This window comes from Onychostoma macrolepis, chromosome 19 (genome assembly GCF_012432095.1).
Source record: "Onychostoma macrolepis isolate SWU-2019 chromosome 19, ASM1243209v1, whole genome shotgun sequence".
NCBI lineage: Eukaryota > Metazoa > Chordata > Actinopteri > Cypriniformes > Cyprinidae > Onychostoma > Onychostoma macrolepis.
The window spans coordinates 30,457,974-30,477,008 of record NC_081173.1 but is presented as its reverse complement, the minus strand read 5'-3'; the positions used below and the strand labels follow the sequence as shown (position 1 = coordinate 30,477,008).

Genomic DNA, 19,035 nt, shown 5'->3' with positions numbered 1-19,035 from the left:
GATTTTGCATATGAATCACAACAACGGTGACATTCAAAACAAAAAAGCTTCATGTTGCGCAATGCATGATGGGTGGCTTCATAGTACAAAACTCGCTTCTTCCTTAATTCCACATCCTGGATTCCTAAACTTTTTTTGGTTTTGATGGTAACCACTGTGGTGATGCATATGCAAAATCTTGATGTCTGCGTGTGATCTCAAATGAGCATTTTGTGTAAAATTGTGAAATTTTAAAGTTATTAGATGCTTATTTTGTTATGACTTTATCATCACCGTCAAGATAGTACCTGGGTCCTGTGCCATGATGGTGGCTGAACAAACTCAGGGTTACAGGATTAGTTTTGAGTTGACAAAACCAAACCACTCCAATCCGGCTTTGTTGGTGCCATGAAGCTGATCATCAACTTTCTCTGTCAACTCAGGCTTGATCCTGAGTTAATGGAGCGTGTGTACATGAAAGTGTGACATCAGTAATGAGCAGCCAATCACATGTCTTAAAACTATGATTCACTTCTTGTGAGAGTCAGTGCTAAGATTAAAAGATTGAACAATATGAAGAATTTAAACACATTTAATATAAGATAAGCATTTAGATTTTGATATTAAATATAATGCCAAAAAGAGTAATATTATGATTGTTAGGAGTAGGGAGGACAGGAAACTGACATTTCCTGACTTCTCCTTGTCTGGGAATGTCCTTAAAGTTTGTAATGAGGCTAAATACTTAGGGCATTATATAACTGATGACCTGTCTGACGATAGGGATATGTATAGACAGTGTTGTACACTGTATGCCCAGGCCAATATGTTGATTCGCAAATTTGGTATGTGCTCAGAATCTGTGAAGACAACACTTTTTAAAGCATACTGTACCCCTATGTATACTGCCCATTTATGGCGGCATCATAGAAAGCACAGCATGCAGAGACTTAATGTAGCTTATAATGATGGTATGCGATTGCTGCTTAAGGTGCCACGATGGAGAAGTGCAAGCCAAATGTTTGTTAGTGCTGGTGTGCCTACCTGCACTGCTGTGATGCGTAATCTCATGTACAGATGTATGTGTAGATTATCAGAATCTGTCAGTAGTATAATTTTAATATTGACGAAATTGGCACTAAGTTCAGTCAGGTTTTTTTCAAATATGTGGAATCATTGGCGTTTTAGTACACATGCAAATATGTGATATTTTGGATACTGTCCTTGTGTACGGTGGCCGAGAGAGCTCAACGCGCTGCAACTTCAGAAAACACATGCAAATAGAAAAAGCACCAGCAAATCAAGAAAACATCATCTTCAGTTTGACAGCAGGTAGTGCCAATTCTCACAACACAACCAAATAAAGAATTTTATTTGCAGCACGTTTCTTTGTTTGGTTGTGTTGTGAGTATTTGCAGCGCGCGTATCGTCAAATTGATTAAGTTGTTTTCTTAACTTGCAGGTGTTTTTTCTATTTGCAGCGCGTTGAGCTCTCTCGGCCACCATACTTGTGTGTGTATTTGTATGTTGTGTCTTTGTCTGGACCAAGTGTGTCCTTAATAAAGTTTTGATTGATTGATTGATTGATTGAATGTACTGCATATATACCGTTTGGTGAAACTATCATTTATCAACCCATTTATTGGTTAATAAAAGCCACCAAAAGGCTATTATGTGAAGTGTAGCAGTTCAAGAACATGCAAATGACTTTTTTTTTATAATTCTTTTTTTATAAGCCTCTTTTTTTTTTTTTTACATTTGAGCCCTGCCCCCAGGAACTCTCTGCACGGCTCTGCACTGTAAAGCTGCATTGAAACAATCTGTATTGTATAAAGCAAGTAATGACTTGACTTGAATTTTTGATTTCATCAAGCGAATTACATTTAGAAGACATACAGGGTGCTTGTTTGAAATGTAATAATATACAATAATATGCTCTGTTTTAAAAGATTTTCTATAGACATAAGTGTGGGAACAGACAGTATGTGTAACATAGTTTTATATGCAAGGCTGAACTACCTAAGAACTGATAAACAAGTACATGTTGCAACTAGCAACTGTAAGTATGTCAACACTTAAGCAGGCAGAGAGGAAGATATATATATAGTTGTGATTTCTGTGTTTGTGGCCACTTCTTCTCTTCTCATGGGCCACTTCTCATCTGACTCTTGACTAGAAAGTGACATTAATAAAAGTCTCTTCATCTCCATCCCGGACTCCCTGTCTCTTCATTCCTGATTCAACATAAGAATGATCTTGTTCATTTTTTTATTTTATCCTTTTCTAAGCGATGCGAGGCAAGGTAAGAACAAGGTTTATTCATTTCCATATATAGCTCTTTCACTGATCAACGGATGACAGTTACTGTTCACTGTTTTTAGGTTATTTAAACTGTTTTTAAGCAAACATAATTTTGCCTATAGTTTTGCATATTGTGTAGCGTGATTTTATTGTTGTTCGTGTTTTCTGTCTTTCTCAGAGAAACACTTCCTGCATTACACGTTTACGGTCATGACAAAAGAAGATCCATTTCCTGTGTTCAGTGCTGTGGTTGTGTCTGATGACATACAGATCAAACACTACAGTAATGAAGAAAGACTCTGGATAAGATCGAGTTTGCCTATAGATAAATGGATCAATGCTCCTCCAGAACCACCTGAAAGTAGAGACTGGTTCCTACATCAGTTAAACACTCTGTCAAACCGCACAGACTCACAGTGTTCTGGTGAGTTTCATGCTTAACTCATAAAGCATAATGATTAGATATATTATGAAATTGCATATTTTATATTATATTTTATTATATATATATATATATATATATATATATATATATAGGTTGTTGACGTGACATGGCATTTTCACTGTCCCACAGGATAGAAATAAATATAATTAAAATTGTCCTTGTTTAAAATGCAGTAAATCGTTAAACATTTCTTCGTCCTACATGGAACTGTTGTTAAAAAAGCTGCAGTGTTATTTCGATTTTTTTAATTTTTGAGCCAAATGTCAAAATTGTCCTATGGTGTGACTGTCCCAAGCATGGTTCAGTAAATTACAACTTTTATAAATTAAAAAGAAAAGCATAAAAATGTTAATAAATACACACGGCATAATTGTACAAGTGTCTGTTTTAGTAAATGCCAATCATTTTGTTCATCTATATATTTCTGAAAGTGTAGGAACTTAATACATTTTGTCTCTGAAAACCATGTCCTATGGTGTGACACCATATCCTGATTTTAAATCAGCCAATTCCAGAGAAAACTTTAATTAGTTGAAGGGCCCCATGGTTGTGTTACTGAAGCCCCCTGTGAAGCCCATGACATCTGCACATGGTCAAATTTTGTCTCAGAATTGTTCAAATATTTAACTTTTATGTAACCGCTACATAAGTGTTACGTTTTGTTGTTCTTTGGTGTGACACCGCTAAATTATATTTTTTAATTTAAAAAAAATGCACGTTAAACTACAAAATCATGGAAAATGATGCAGATGTGTCTTGCAAACCACTAATGACAGGTTATCTCAGAATAGCAAGGTCACTAATTGACAGAAAAAGGCTGAAACCGGCCTATGGTGTGACAGAAAACATCCTCCAGTGTGACGCCTGTACTGTCACACCACAGAACAAAGATGTCACACCAGAGGACAAGGTCTCTTTAAAAAGCACTTTAAATAATTAAATCAGATTTATTTAACTCCTTTTTATTCTTTTTTGACCATTTTCAGTGCTCTTAAATGCATTAATTACATTAATTAAACTATTTTCTGATGTTTTTACAGAAAACTTGTACTGTTATAAAGTGTCGTGAAAATAAGTATAAAATGTGATACTGTGTTTTTGAAATAGAAAGAATTGAGGGAGAGAAATTAGTGGAAGAGAGAGGACACGGAAATATATAGAGAAAATAAACAGGGATCCACGTAGAAGGGAGGAGATAAGAGAACAATGCAGAAAGTAAATAGAACAAAAATGATGCCTTGAAATGAGCTATATAGTTTTAAAAAATTAATTCACATCTTAATGAATATAGTTTGAATATCAATCATATTTAGCTGTGCTGCACATGCAGCGGGGGGCAAGAAGAGTTTTAGTAACATACTGATTGAAAGAGACTGAATTTTGTTGATGAAAATTATTTTGTTCTGTTTAATAAACATGTTGAAATTGTTTATATCAAAATTAAACTTTATTTCTCCTTTGACATGTTCAAAGTTAAAAAGAAATACTTTAATAACTACCATTTCTGTCCTTTAGTGTGACGTAATGTCCTGTGGTGTGACACACATAAAAGAACCACAGATTTGTTTTTATCTCAAAATATCTTTAAAAAAAACAGTTGAGTATTGCAATAGGGGAGTTACAAATATCACTCAACTTAAAATGGTATAATTTTCAGCAGTTTTGAATGGATGACAGCAAAGTTTATCTTGCAATCTGTAATGTGTATCTTGTCTTGAAATTGTCCAACAAATCATGGGGAAAAAATGATGTTAATTATAATTTCATATTAAGTAGATAACTCTATACACTCAAAAAAATGATTCGGTCTAAATTGACATTTTATGTAATTGAATTGCATAACAATTTTCCATCCATTTAGATTACATAGTTTTAACATAAATAAATCAATAAACTTAATATGATTCATATCCATCAGTCATACGTGAATGAAACAGGTAAGATTTATGTAATAATTCACAGCAAAGTCCCCACACTGCTCAGTGTTCATGTGTTTCCACACTACAGAGTGTTCAAGTAGAATTGAAGCAGTGCTGGAGTTAAGAAGATAATTATGTGATGATTGATCTTTAATGATGAACAGCTGCTGTTATCAAGAAGAATCACCGAAGGAAAGAGAAACACAAGAACTACAACTGACTTCAGCCACAGACGAAGATGAAATCAACTGACATAAAAGAAGATATAAAATCTCTCAAGATCTGATTAAACAGCATCAGACTGACCAGATTGACTTTATTTCTTTCAGACTTCTAGAGAAGCTCTTATTGAGAATTAACAGAGGTTTAGATGCTTTATTGTTTTGTTTGAAATCACCATCAAAGAGACCAGTGTTTCTTTTTGTTGGGCTATTGACCCTTGATATTTTGATGTTAATATTATGCTGGTTGCTTTAATTGTGTGCTCATTTAAAACACACTTAGCTTAACCAGCGAAGCCAAGTGAAAAAGAGTTGTGGATAGATGGTCCACTGACCTCTTTTCAAGTCCAATTTCTGATTATACAGACATTATACTGCGTTAGATTTTTTCATAGCTTCATATCTTGCATTATTGTAAATATCAGATAATTTGAATAATTTACAAATCACTTTGTGCACATAAAGTTTTCATCTGTAGCAATACAAAGACCACAGACATCAAGAATCAGTGTATGAATCTCAACAATGGTGACAGTCAAGAAAATATTCAGATAAAACTCTGAACATCACAAAACAAGCTACTAAAAGTCACAACTATAACAGCATACGTAAAATAAAATAGTAAGAATAAAAGAAAATAATCAGACAATTCAGCTGCGTTGTTTATTCATGCTGCAATGCATGCTGGGATACATGGGAGAGTCTTGTACTATGCTGGTACCCAGCATGCATTGCAACATGAAGCATTTTGTTGACTGTCACCATTGTTGAGATTCATACACTGATTCTTGATGTCTGTGGTCTTTGTATTGCTACAGATGAAAACTTTATCTGCACAAAGTGATTTGTAAATTATTTAAATTATCTGATTTTACAAGACTACTAGATCTGAAGCTGTATAAAACTTGGACTTGAAATGAGATCGGTGGATCATTTGCCCACAACTTTTTTTTTTTTTTTTTTTAGTTTCACTGGCTAAGCTAAGTGTGTTTTATATAAACACACAGTTAAAGCAACCAGTGTAATATTAACACCAACGCGTCAAGGGTCAAGAGCCCAACAAAAGGAAACACTGGTCTCTTTGATGGTGATTTCAAACAAAACAATAAAGCATCTAAACCTCTGTTAATTCTCAATAAGAGCTTCTCTAGAAGTCTGACAGAAATAAAGTCAATATGATGCTGTTTGTGAAGCTATTTAATCAGATCTTGAGAGATTTAATGTCTTCTTTTATTTCAGTTGATTTGATCTTCGTCTGTGTCTGAAGTCAGTTGTAGTTCTTGTGTTTGTCTTTCCTTTGGTGATTCTGCTTAATAACAACAGCTGTTCATCATTAAAGATCAATCATCACATAATTATCTTCTTAACTCCAGCACTGCTTCAATTCTACTTGAACACTCTGTAGTGTGGAAACACATGAACACTGAGCAGTGTGGGGATTTTACTGTGAATTATTACATAAATCTTACCTGTTTCATTCACGTATGACTGATGGATATGAATCATATTAAGTTTATTGATTTGTTTATGTTAAAACTATGTAATCTAAATGGATGGAAAATTGTTATGCAATTCAATTACATAAAATGTCAATTTAGACCGAATCATTTTTTTGAGTGTATAGTTCAGTAAAAATGTTTTAAAAAACAATGAAAGAATTGACGAAGTTAGTGACCCTTTATATTTTCTCAAAGATCAGACTTTACACTACATAAATATATGCATTTCTTCTTAAAAAATGGTCTTTTACAAAAAAAAGCATTTTTTACTGGCTATTTGTGAACTACCTACCTATTATTATTATTATTATTATTATTTATTTATTTATTTAACAGTGTGGACCATATATCAGCAAAACTATGTATATATAAACTTCTCAATGATGTTCTGTGATTGTAGAGCTCCATGTTCTTCAGAGAATAATTGGTTGTGAGCTGGAGAAACGTCCTGATGGATCAGTGAATCTGAGAGCATTTGATGAATATGGATTTGATGGAGAGGAATTTATTGCCTTTAATTCTGACACTCTGCAGTGGATTGATAAAAACCCCAAAGCCAAAGAAACCAAAATTAAATGGAATCGTCAAACAGAACGAAACCAATTAATAAAGAAATATCTCAAGACCTGCACTGACTGGATCTCCACCTTTCACAGCTGTAAAATGAGTATGTATCAGATCAGTATTTGACACAATAACTCTAGGCAGAGGCGATTTATCATCATTCACTGATGGGTTGAAAATGTATCATTTGAAAAGACTTCATACATGCAGGGGTTTTCTCTACACTTAAATGTTCATCTGGTTTACAGGAGTTATGAACAATGCCGCTCAGTTTGTTGCCCCCTCACAAGTAAACCTATAGTCCAAATAGTTGTTCCCTCTGCACTAATTTCTGACATTCTTTTGCAATTGCATGGCGCCCCAGCTTCTGCCCATTTCTCTTCGGAGCGTGTGTGGGAACGGGCAAGACAATTTTGTTACTGGCCTTCCATGTACAGGGACATCAAGGACTGGTGTGAGCAGTGCAAGGTGTGTCAGACACGCTGCAGTCCTGTTCCAGCCCACCGTGCGCCGATGGGTGGATCCCAGTCAGTGTGGCCATTTGAAAGAGTGGCTATGGACATCTTAGAGCTGCCTGTGACTTCAAAAGGAAACCGGTATGTGCTGGTTGTCGAGGACTACTTCACTAAATTTGTCAATTTGTATCCCTTGTCTAATCAGTCAGCACAGACAGTTGCACACTGTCTGTTGGAGTACTATGTTCTACTTCATGGCGTTCCAGAGACTTTGCATTTGGACCAGGGTCGTCAGTTTGAGGCGGAGGTGGTTCAGACTCTCTGCCGTCTTCTGAACATTATGTGAAGCATGTGGCATTTGCTTAGAATACAACGACTCACTCCAGCACTTGTTTCACGCCTTTTGTTCTTGACCCACGGTCAGGAAGCATGTGTTCCCGCTGATGTACTGTTACCCACTCATGCTCTTGACTCTCAGATATCAGTATCACATGCTGAGTTTGTTTCCTCATTGCTGACAAAACTGAAGTTTGCCTTCAGCAGTGAATGGATGCATAGTGAGGCAGCTCACGACCGTCAAAAACTGTACCATGATGTTGGCTTGCGTCACCGGCCTTGTGATGTAGGTGCCATGGTGTGGCTCCACAACCTGGTGGAGAGCCGCATGAAGCTGGCTCCCTATGGGAAGAGACCTTATAAAATTGTGCAAATCATGGACTCATGTGGTGAACTGGGACTGACTTATAGGATTGTAAGTCCTTTTGACGCTGGTGAGAGGGCACAGGTAGTGCATTATAACAGGGTGCAGCCATACACCTTACCTGTTTCTTCCATGTCACAAAACCGGACACTGTCCAATGTTCCAGACTTGCAGCCAGAGTCAATTCTCCTGGGTTCTGAAGTTTCTGGTGGAGCAAAGTTGGTTTCTCCCCAGAAAGGTCTGAGTACTTTGTCTGACTCGCAATGTTCAGTTAAGGAGTCTGAGCCAAGTGTTAGTAAGACTGGGAAAGTTCGTAGACCTCCTGGTCATTTAAAGGATTTTGTTCTGTATTGAAATAACTCTGCGTATGGGAGAGGGTTAGTAAGAATTTGTTCTATTGCTGAGCCTGTTGTTTCTATGCAAAAAGTGTTGCCTCCTATGCGTTGGCACACGGCACCTTTACACAAACTTGACACAAACCGCCTAGACAAGGCTTACTTCTGTATAGTCATAGATTCTCTATGTCAAACATTAGGTGTTCATTTCAGATGTACCTTGCATCTGCACCCACATTACCGGTTAGTCCAGTGGATTTTAAACTTTTTAAGACCTTTTTTTTTTTTTTTTTTTTAATTGATGTGATTTCATAATTTCATTATGATGATGTTTCTTTGTGCTCCAGGTTCACCAAACATTCGTGTCTTTGCGAAGGACGCTCCTGATGATCAACACAAGCAGGTTCTAACCTGTGTGGCCACTGGTTTCTACCCCAGAGATATTGAGATGAACATCAGATTGAATCAAACTATTCTTAAGGATCAAATATATACTGAAATCAGACCAAATGATGATGGAACCTTTCAGATGAGAACCAGTGTGGAGACTGACAGAAACCACAAAGGATATTATGACTGTCTGGTCAATCACAGCAGCCTGACAAAACCAGTTTTAGCAAAATGGGGTAAAGGCCCAATTAATTTTTGAGTGAATATGTGCAGAATGGCCTTTATACGTAACACTGCTTTTGCATGTATAACAAATGAACATTAATACAAGTCTGTGCTGTTAATATTGCTTGCCACAACAATTACAGTTAAAGTGCCTCAATTCACTTCAACAAGTTAAATGCATTTATGACATTCTTTTTTTTATCATTCAGCAGATGGGGCATATTTTGACACTGAAACAGAATCTCAGTGGCCTGTTATAGTAGGAGTAGCAGCCGTTGTGGTTGCAGGTCTAGGGTTATTGTGTTGGTTTTGTTTAAAATTCCAAAAGGTGAGTTCTAATTCAACATCCTTGTTTAAAAGAAATTTTAAAATGTATGAAACAGGGATGGACAGAGTGATAGTACTATATGAAAGTAGAAATATCTGTTTTTCTCTAAAATATCTGAAATTTTAATATGCTTTATCTTCTGTTTTTCTAGGCTTTAATTCATAATGCTGTAGCATCATTGTCTTCAGTCCCTAATTCTGACACTGAACAAGCTGCGAATAGTCTGTTCAACTATGAGAGCGGAGTCACACTACTGACTGGGATATGAAAGTCTCAGACGTTACGTCCGTTGGCTAAACGTTGGTCTCAGACGTTCAGGTTACAAGCCCAACTCCCTAACCATTAGGCCACTACTACCCCAATTCTACATTTGCCATTTCCTACACTAGTTTTAATATGTAAAGTAAATACATTTTTAATGCTTTATAGGATTCAAAATTAAAATATCCCAGCAGAAACTGTTGCAAAAGTATCATTTAAATTCTATTTTTCCTGAATGCACTTAGACTTGATTGCACTTTCATCATAATACCGCATGATAATTGTTGCAAAAAGCAGTGTGAATTTCAAAATGCATTCTGAGCCAAAGATGTAGACTTGAAATATTTCAAAGGATCAAGGATGTGGACGTTGGGAATTGTGTAATGGTGTGTTATGACAGGTATAAATGGCAGTGTAACAGCCTCTCCATCTGTCTGTAAATGTGTGAACAAAATAGGACAGTTTTCATTAGGAAGTTCCAGCAGGAAGGAAATAATGTGGAAAATGAATGGTGAAAGTTCCGTCAATGGAATTTGCGTCTAATTGCTCTTGGGAAACGCAGCTCTGGTCTGATATTTACGGTGACGATAGGCTACATTCTACAATAAATCAATCAGATCTTCTGTTTAACTTTTTAGCAAATAGTTTTTTGTTTGTTTGTTTTTCCGGACGTAAATTTTAGATGTTGTCATTGAGGAATTGAGGTTTAGAATTGTATTTATACCGATGGAATACACGGCTGGAAAACGAAAGTGTAATGTCATGAAGCAGCCAGTGAGGGACATCAATGCGATGAATAACACTTCAAGAGAAGAAATAAACTTCCACTCTAATGCAGATCTGTTCAGAGCGCGCGTCTGACATAAAAAGGACAAGAATACTTGATGCGCAGTCGTTTAAAAAGTTTTCTGTGTAGACAAGAATGTCTTGGCTAATTGTATTATTTATTTTTCTTTTCATTTCTCCTCAAAGCAATGCGAAACAAGGTAAGCACAAAGTTTTAAAATTTGGGACTTGCACAGTTACCTAATAATTGTAGGCGACGTACTGGTTGGAATAAAATAGAAGACTGACTGAACTGCATCATAGCCTGAGCTCTTGTTTTACCTGACAGACTAAAGTCATTTATGTTGACAAGTACAATGCTGACATTTACATATTAAGAGAGAGAACATTATGTGAATAAATTACTTTGTTAGCTCTCTTTAACGAGAACCCGAGCTAAACAGCGCTCATCTGATTGCATAGCAAAATCAATCATTTAAAAAAACTGCAGATAAATAGGCCCTGTCAGTATTTATTTGTTGATCCTTATTTAATCCAAATGCATTTGAATTTGATTTGCATATGAATGTTATTTGCAGATTTAAAAAATAAATAAATAATAAAAACGATAATGTTGTGCGATGTTTCCGTTGTAAGTTTCCGGTGTGTAGCTTGATTCTGCGGTTGCTTTGCTCATTCGCGGTAGAACTCTGTGCGGACGCGGCTTGCGCTAGACAAACCTGCACGCGGAAAGTCAAGTTTGCCCCACTGTCTGGGTAGGTTGTAACACATTGGGTAAATTGTAACAATTACACAGAAGAAACAAAAACAGCGGCCACATCATGCAATATGCTTCAAAAATGGTCTATTGAAACAATCTAGAAGGACAATACAAGACAATGTCTCTCTTTCTGTGATTGACCTCAACTCAATCCACGTGTGTGTGAGTGTGTGTGTGTGTGTGTGTGTTTGTTTTTGTGTGTGTAAATTAGTCTACTAGAACAAACTTTCTTAAAGGTATATGCTTAATGAGCACTTAATAAAAGGCTACACCTGTGTAACGAACATGTACAGCTAACAAAAACACTGTCAATGTTTGTGTATGATATCAGTGTGTGAATATTCTCAATCAGAGTCACAATGGTGGCAAATCACTCTTTTTTTGTGTGTTTTTCAACCGAGTGCAGGCTTGGTGGGCCCAGAGACTACATAGGGCACATCTAACCCACACTTTCTTTGGTTTTGAGCTGCCAAATGGCTTTATATAGACAACATAAAAGTTCTCATCACCTGAGGTTTCATCATTCTCACTACTGGCTTACAACTATTTTCTTTGCAACCGATCTGACTAACAAGTCCTTCTCTGAAACCTCATGAAACCCTTTGGTTGTTGTACACTCTCAAAATAAACGGTACAAAAGCAGTCACTGGCTCGGTACTCTTTCAAATGTACCAAATTGGGTTTTTAGGTACTAATATGCTCCTTTAGGGACAAATAAAGAACAAAGGTGTAGTTTTTGAAAAGGTAAGGCCCCAGTGACAGCATTTGTACCGTTTTTCTGAGAGTGTAGCTAGCGTCTGCCTTATAACGAATGGTGCAGCTGAATAAAGTACAAAGTTATTTTCAAACTAACCTATGTAGTTACTCTAGTGCAGATTTTATGTTTCAGTTTAAGAAAGAACTTACGAATGGCTGGTGCGACCTACATTATTTTTCATTCTATCTGGCAGGAGAAAAGCTTTCTGCAGCTTCCTTTCATTGTGGTTTCTGCTTTTTAACTTCCTCAGAGAAACACTTCCTCCACTACAAGCATACAGTCCTGACCAAAGCAGACACACTGCCAGTGTTCAGCGCTGTGGGTGAGTCTGATGACAGACAGATCACTCACTACAGTATTAAAGAACAAGTCTGGATAAGGGAGAATCTGACTGTGGATGACTGGAATGAAGCTCCGGAGCCGCCAGAAACTAGAGACTGGTTCTTAAATTATCTGTATGATCTGTCAGAGTGCAAAAACCATGCAGAGTGTTCTGGTGAGTAAAGAGCTTTTCACACTGCACTTAACCCCGGGTTATTGTCGTTCTAAACACCGCTTTTAACCCCGGGTAAAGACACGTTTCACACCTGTAATTTGAAAGCGGTGTTAGCACCGTATTTTACCCGGGATTATGAAACCCTGCTCCGGAGCAGGGTTAGCACCGCATTTGTGGTGTTAACCCTGCATTGCGGTGCTAAGTTTGTTCAGTGTTAAACTGAGCGGTGCTTGCTTGTTGCTGCTGGACGCTTGGCAACAGACAGCCAATCAGAAATTGAGCAGCGAGGCTCATGTCACATCAGTAACAGGAAACGTGCGTTGTGTAAACTGCAGCCGGTGAGAAGATAATATCAAAAGACAGAAATCTTGTTAACTGGAGTAAATAGGAGACAGTATTATTCTTACTGTACAAGTAAACTATAACGTTAGTCTCTCTACACTTAAAAGAAATTAAAATAAATATTCACATACTTTGTTTTCTTTCTTTTGTACTTTTGTCTTTGTTTTCTAAAAACCCAAGTTAGGGTAACTCAAACCATTTGATGAAACTTATTGTCTTAAAACTTTTAAGTTTTTAAATATAACAATTAGGAGTGCACTGAACTTATTTCAGTTGAGTTCACTAAAATAAGATATACATTGCAGTTAAGTAATTAAGTGATTAATTAAGTGCTGATTGAGCATTAGTGATGAACACCTGCTGTTAACAAACACAATCACTGACAGAAAGAGAAACACAAGAACAACAACAACTGACTTTAGACACATGCTTAGATGAAATCAACTGAAATAAAATACATTAAATCTCAAGATCTGATTAAACAACCCCACAAACAGCGTCACCAGCTCCACTTATTAATAACCAGACTGACTTTATTTCTGTCAGACATCTACAGAAGATCTTATTGAGAATTAACTAAGGTTTAGATGTTGATTTATTGTTTCATTTGAAGTAACCATGTTAGGGCTCTTGACCCTTGACTTCCGTGTTAGTCATTCTGTTTCTTCTTTTTCTCTGGTTACATTTACATTTACATTTATGCATTTAGCATCCAAGTTACTGTTTAAGTTACAGTTTTTTTTTATCAGCTCTTGCTTTTCCCTGGGAATTGAACCCATGATCTTGGCGTTGCTAGCGCCATGCTCTACTATTTGAGCTACAGGAAAGTCCTTTCTATTAACTGACTGTCACAGAACCAGTGGCTCTTAGAATCGCTTTTACTATAATCAATATGTTCATTCAATCAGAAATGAAACACGATGAGACCAGCTCACTAATAGATGATTGTCATTATAAATATATAACAACCAACTACTGACCATTTCCTCTGGGCTTTTGAGTTATAACAAACATGTTCGAAGAACACATGGTTACAACAACCTCAACAATGGTGACCATTAAAAAATAAATTAAAAATAAATCATGCAGCAATGCATGCTGGGAGCCATGGATGAGTTTTGTACTATGCTAGCACCCAGCATGCATTGCAAAATTATTATTATTATATTTTTTTAATGGTCACCATTGTTGAGGTTCACAAGCTGATTCTTGATGTCTGTGTGAGTCTGATTGCTTCCGTAAATTAAAACTTTTTGTGGACAAACTGTTTAGAAAGTCCTTTATATTAACTGACTGTCACAGACCCAGTGGCTTTTAGAATCGCTTTTACTGGAATCAATACATTCATTTAACCAGAGGTTAGACACACAATGAGTTGTGTTTATTCTCAATGAGATCAGCTCACTAATAGATGATTGTCATTATAAACATATAACAACCAACTACTGATCACTTCCTCTGGGCTTTTGAGCTGTAACAAATATGTTTGAAAAACACATGGTTACAACAACAAGAGAAAAAGAGAAAAAAAAAAAAAAAACTACCAACACAGAAGTCAAGGGTCAAGAGCCCAACTAAAGCAGACACTGATCTCTAACATGGTTACTTCAAATGAAACAATAAATCAACATCTAAACCTTAGTTAATTCTCAATAAGATCTTCTGTAGATGTCTGACAGAAATAAAGTCAGTCTGGTTATTAATAAGTGGAGCTGGTGATGCTGTTTGTGGGGTTGTTTAATCAGATCTTGAGATTTAATGTATTTTATTTCAGTTGATTTCATCTAAGCATGTGTCTAAAGTCAGTTGTTGTTGTTCTTGTGTTTCTCTTTTCTTCAGTGATTGTGTTTGTTAACAGCAGGTGTTCATCACTAATGCTCAATCAGCACTTAATTAATCACTTAATTACTTAACTGCAATGTATATCTTATTTTAGTGAACTCAACTGAAATAAGTTCAGAGTACTCATCACTATTAGTTTAAAAAAACTTAAATGTTTTAAGGCAATCAGTTTCCTCAAACTTTTGAGTTACCCTAACTTGTTGGGTTTTACAGTGCAGGATTAACAGTTAACCCCAGGCATAGTATGAGCAGTGTGAAACGTGATTACAGATAACCCAGGATTCCACTTATCTGGGGTTTAGGATGACCCAGGGTTAACAATTTCAAGTGTGAAAAGCCCTTAAGTGTTTTTTCTCTTATCAACATCTAATCAACTTATGAGCTCAGAAATGAAAACAAAGGTGTAATTTCAATAAGTAGCCACTTTGAGCATCCCTATACTCTACCCACTCAAAAGTCACCCGCTCTCAAGGGTACACAAAAGCATCATTATTTACGTTTTTCTGTGATTGTAGAGCTCCATGTACTCCAGAGAATAAGTGGCTGTGAGCTGGAAAAACTTTCTAATGGAACAGTAAAGAGTCTGAAGGCCTTTGATGAGTTTGCATACGATGGAAAGGATTTTATTACTTGTAAGTATGACCTTCTTCCATGGCTGGATAAAGTCATAGAAACCAAAATGGATCATCAAACTGGACGAATGGATTTCCTCATAAACTGCACTAAGTGGATCTCCACATTTAACAACACATATAAGAGTAAGTTCTGATCGCAATTAGCTCTTGTGTGTGTTTGTGTTTTTGACTCTTTCTAATTTTGTAGAAAGGTTGTTTATCATCATTATCATCACCACTGAAGACACTTTTAGCAATGTTTAAATATTCAAACTTGTATGAATTTCACTGTAAAAAAAAATCCACCTCAACTTAAAAACTTCAGGGCATTTGTTGCCTTAAATTTTTAAGTTTAAACAAATTGTCTGTCGATTGTCATTTCTCGACTCATTTGTAAAATGTATCTACTTCAATCTCATATACCTTAAAAAATGAAACTGAAATTGGTTAAATTCTTTTGAGGAGTTATTCATATGTTGCATGACTTATTGATTGTGATTTTGTTTTATGAATGTGATTTTGTTTTTAGGGAATGAACAATACAATTTTTGACAGCATAGAAAGCAATTACATAAAGTGTAATGTTTGTTTGTTAATTGCGTTGTTATTTTCTGCTCCAGGTCGACCAGAAGTTTACGTCTTTGCGAGAACATTTCCTGATGATCAGAGCAAGCTGGTTCTGACCTGTCTGACCACTGGTTTCTACCCCAAAAATGTTGAGATGAACATTAGATTGGACAGAACTGTCCTTGAAAAACAAATATTTTCTGAAATCAGACCAAATGCTGATGGATCCTTTCAGATCAGATCCAGCGTGAAGATCGACACAAACCATAAAGGATCTTATGACTGTTTTGTCATTCACAGCAGTCTGACAGAACCAGCTTCAGTAGAATGGGGTAAATATCACCAGAAATACAGTCACTCACATATTTGTAAATTGTAGCAGGAGAACATGATAATGATGAAATAGATTGTTGCTCGCCACAAACAATTACGTTTAAAGTGCCTTAATGCATTTCAATAGTTTATAATGTTTATTAAGAAACAGTAGTTGTAAAATGTGTTTTTATTTATTATTTCTATTTTCATTCTGCAGATGGAAACTGTTCTAACTGTGAAACAGAATCTTCGCAGTCTGTTACAGCAGGAGTAGCAGTAGCAGTAGCGGCATTTCTAGTCTTTCTCATTGTGATTGTTTGCTGCATATACAAAAGGAGAAGATCAAATGGTGAGTTATAAATATTCAGCATGATCATTGTTGCATTAAACCTCTAAATATCCTTGTTTTAAAGTCATTTTAAATATGTATGAAGAAGGGATGGATAGAATAACAGTATATATGACAGTAAAAATGTGTGAACAAATAGAGATTTTGATCATTTTCATTTTTTTAATTTTATTTGATGGACATTAGATTATACGATCATAACAAATGAATGAGAAGTGTGACAGTGCAGCTTGACATAAACTTTTATGAGGACATGATATCTGTATGTGCTGTAGATGAAGTTTTGATAATATGCTCTATCTTTTCTAGGTCTGTGAAGTTACCAGTAGGATATATAAGATGAGTAGTTATGATTTTACATTTACATTTAGTCATTTACCCAAAGCAGCTTTCAGTAGGACAATAGAAGCAATCAAACTGACAAAGGAGCAATGATATGTAAGTGTTTTGACAAGTCCCAGTCAGTCCAATGCATTACGCAAGGTTTTTTTAAAATAATAAATACAAATAAAAAAAGAAGATATAATAGAAAAATAAAAGGGAACGCTAGAGGGTCTTTTTTTATAATAAATGAAAAGAAAACAAGTAGATACTGTAGAATAGAAAAAGAAGACCCTCTAGTGTAATCTTAATAGAGATTATTATTATTATTATGATGACATTGAAATGTGACGTTTCATTTTTCCACATTTAAGATTTTCTCTAAACATTTCAAAGGATAAAGAATACATCAAATGTGTAACATGAAATGTAGTTCTCCATTCTCAGGTAAACTGACAGGAACACTCCACTTATCTGTCACCGTTTGGACAAATACCTGTAGTCTCACCCCCAAACTCATGCCATTGGTTGAGTCACACGTTGACTCAAACAGATCAATATTTGTTACAAAATCAAACTACTAGTGACTTCTAGTGTACTGCATACTAAAATAAGTGAAATTATCTCTTATATAGGCCTGTTTATTTTGTCTTTGCTACTTGAGTGATGTGAGCATTTTTTTAATAAACAAATTATACATTTTTAATACATTTTTTTTTAATACTTTCATAAAATCAGTTCCATTTTATTTTATATTTTGATTTCCAGTCTGTAAACATATAAACCACATTGGTAAAACATTGAATCTATGACTCATTTCTAATCAGAGCTTGATGACTCGATCTTAAATGACAGTATGGACAGCTTAACTGAAATTACTGACACTGAAATCATTTTTAACTACTATTTGTAATCAAATTGTCATATACTTTTTATATGACAAATATGACTTTTATATGCAGTAAAAGACTGTAATAGAAGTTTTGAAAAAAAATCAGGAATATTTCTAGAGCAAATGTTACAGTGCAAATACAACCTGCAACTTTTGATTGGAGTCAAACCACAAAATATAAAGATAAATATATGTTATTTATAACAAAATTCACCAAATTTTCAGAGCAAATTTTATATCAATTATGTTATATAACTATTTCATATTTTGCAGACTTCTTGGCTTGCAGGATTCTAATAAGAGGTAATTGCAAACCAAAATATTTTATTTATCTAATGTGAATGGGGAAAACAAATAATAGAGAATTAAGCACACATATTGTTGATTATCACAGTACTAAGCTAAAATGTGATGTATGGCCATCAGGCAATGACATACATCTGTTATCAGTACAATTATATTTTATGATAAATTCCTATCAAGAAAATTCATGTAAGATAATAAAAATGTTTTCTTAAAGATATTTCTTAGGGTGAAGATGGGCAGCATTTGTAATAGTGTTTCACTAATAACTGCTGTAGTATTTCAGTGTTTCAAGCCTCACAGCAGCCGTGTTTAAGGCCAAATTTATGTGATATATCTATAGCCTTTCATTTAATATATCTATATTTATGCTGTTGACATGAAGGCCCTTCCTTTCAAATGATGTTTTTAAATCCTATCTGGAGACTTATTTCTTTTTATCTTTTAAGTCTGTGAACCCCTGTTGTCTTTGGTTTTGGCAGCTGATTTGTCTTTGTGTGTCTTTATTCATTGTAATTTGTAATGTATGATGTTGCATTGATTATCTGTGTCTCTATAATGTTCCTCTAGCAGTTAATCATGATCACAGTGTTAGCAATGCCATTGTCATTTAATTCCCAGAGAAAATATGTATTGATCAAATTTATAAGCTTGAATGCATTTTACAGTAAGTCTCTTTGATAAGTTTCTGACAAATGCATAAATGTGCCTGTTTGGACGATGTGTTGTGTTCAGTGTGCAATATCAGAAATAAATGTCTTCACCGATTTCCAACTCATATGAATGCACTGAAAACATCTACAAAAAAACCCCCGCAAAACAATCTAATGTACAATTAATAACAGAAAGAAAAAAAAATGATCACAAAGAAGATACGTTTTGTATAAGTGCTAAGTTTTGTATTCTGCATTGTTGTTTATGTTCTTAAATGAAGTGTGCGATTTCAAGCAATGAATTCTTGTTGACTGTGAAAATGAATGTACAAGAATGTATGTATATATATATATATATATATATATATATATATATATATATATGTATATAATAGATTTATAGCTTTTGTAGATTT

General features: G+C 35.2%; 2 protein-coding genes across 14 annotated transcripts in view; both read left to right on the top strand.

Moving 5' to 3' along the window:
• Positions 1-1,506: 1,506 nt before the first annotated feature.
• Positions 1,507-10,608, top strand: LOC131525442 (H-2 class I histocompatibility antigen, K-B alpha chain-like). Of its 4 annotated transcripts, none has more exons than XM_058753058.1 (6): positions 1,507-2,281; positions 2,459-2,704; positions 6,765-7,031; positions 8,766-9,044; positions 9,246-9,361; positions 9,513-10,608. In XM_058753058.1, exons 1-6 carry the CDS (start codon positions 2,230-2,232, stop codon positions 9,627-9,629), a joined length of 1,077 nt encoding a protein of 358 aa, XP_058609041.1. In that variant the 5' UTR covers positions 1,507-2,229; the 3' UTR covers positions 9,630-10,608. The 4 variants fall into 4 exon arrangements, with proteins under 4 accessions (XP_058609041.1, XP_058609040.1, XP_058609039.1 ...); XM_058753057.1 differs by having other exon boundaries at positions 9,243-9,361; XM_058753056.1 differs by having other exon boundaries at positions 9,246-10,608.
• LOC131525443 (H-2 class I histocompatibility antigen, K-B alpha chain-like) overlaps positions 10,405-19,035 on the top strand; it is a 39,130-nt gene continuing 30,499 nt past the window's right edge. For 9 of the 10 annotated variants that reach the window (XR_009267228.1, XR_009267224.1, XR_009267222.1 and 6 more), the window contains exons 1-6: positions 10,405-10,608; positions 12,176-12,421; positions 15,121-15,363; positions 15,840-16,118; positions 16,319-16,450; positions 16,760-17,966. Coding sequence is in view for 1 of the 10 variants with exons in the window: in XM_058753059.1 (XP_058609042.1) it covers positions 10,545-10,608; positions 12,176-12,421; positions 15,121-15,363; positions 15,840-16,118; positions 16,319-16,450; positions 16,760-16,767 (972 nt within the window). In the remaining 9 variants the exon portion in view is untranslated. Of the gene's footprint in view, positions 10,609-12,175; positions 12,422-15,120; positions 15,364-15,839; positions 16,119-16,318; positions 16,451-16,759; positions 18,745-19,035 lie in introns of those variants that run through there. The other variant, XM_058753059.1, reaches the window with a different exon arrangement.

Excerpts from the sequence above, each read along its gene's own strand:
- LOC131525442 (XM_058753055.1), top strand. The coding sequence starts at position 2,230 with ATGATCTTGTTCATTTTTTTATTTTATCCTTTTCTAAGCGATGCGAGG. Across the intron at positions 7,032-8,765 it reads CTTTCACAGCTGTAAAATGA|GTTCACCAAACATTCGTGTC; the intron begins GTATGTATCAGA and ends TTTGTGCTCCAG. Across the intron at positions 9,045-9,242 it reads ACCAGTTTTAGCAAAATGGG|CAGATGGGGCATATTTTGAC; the intron begins GTAAAGGCCCAA and ends TTTATCATTCAG.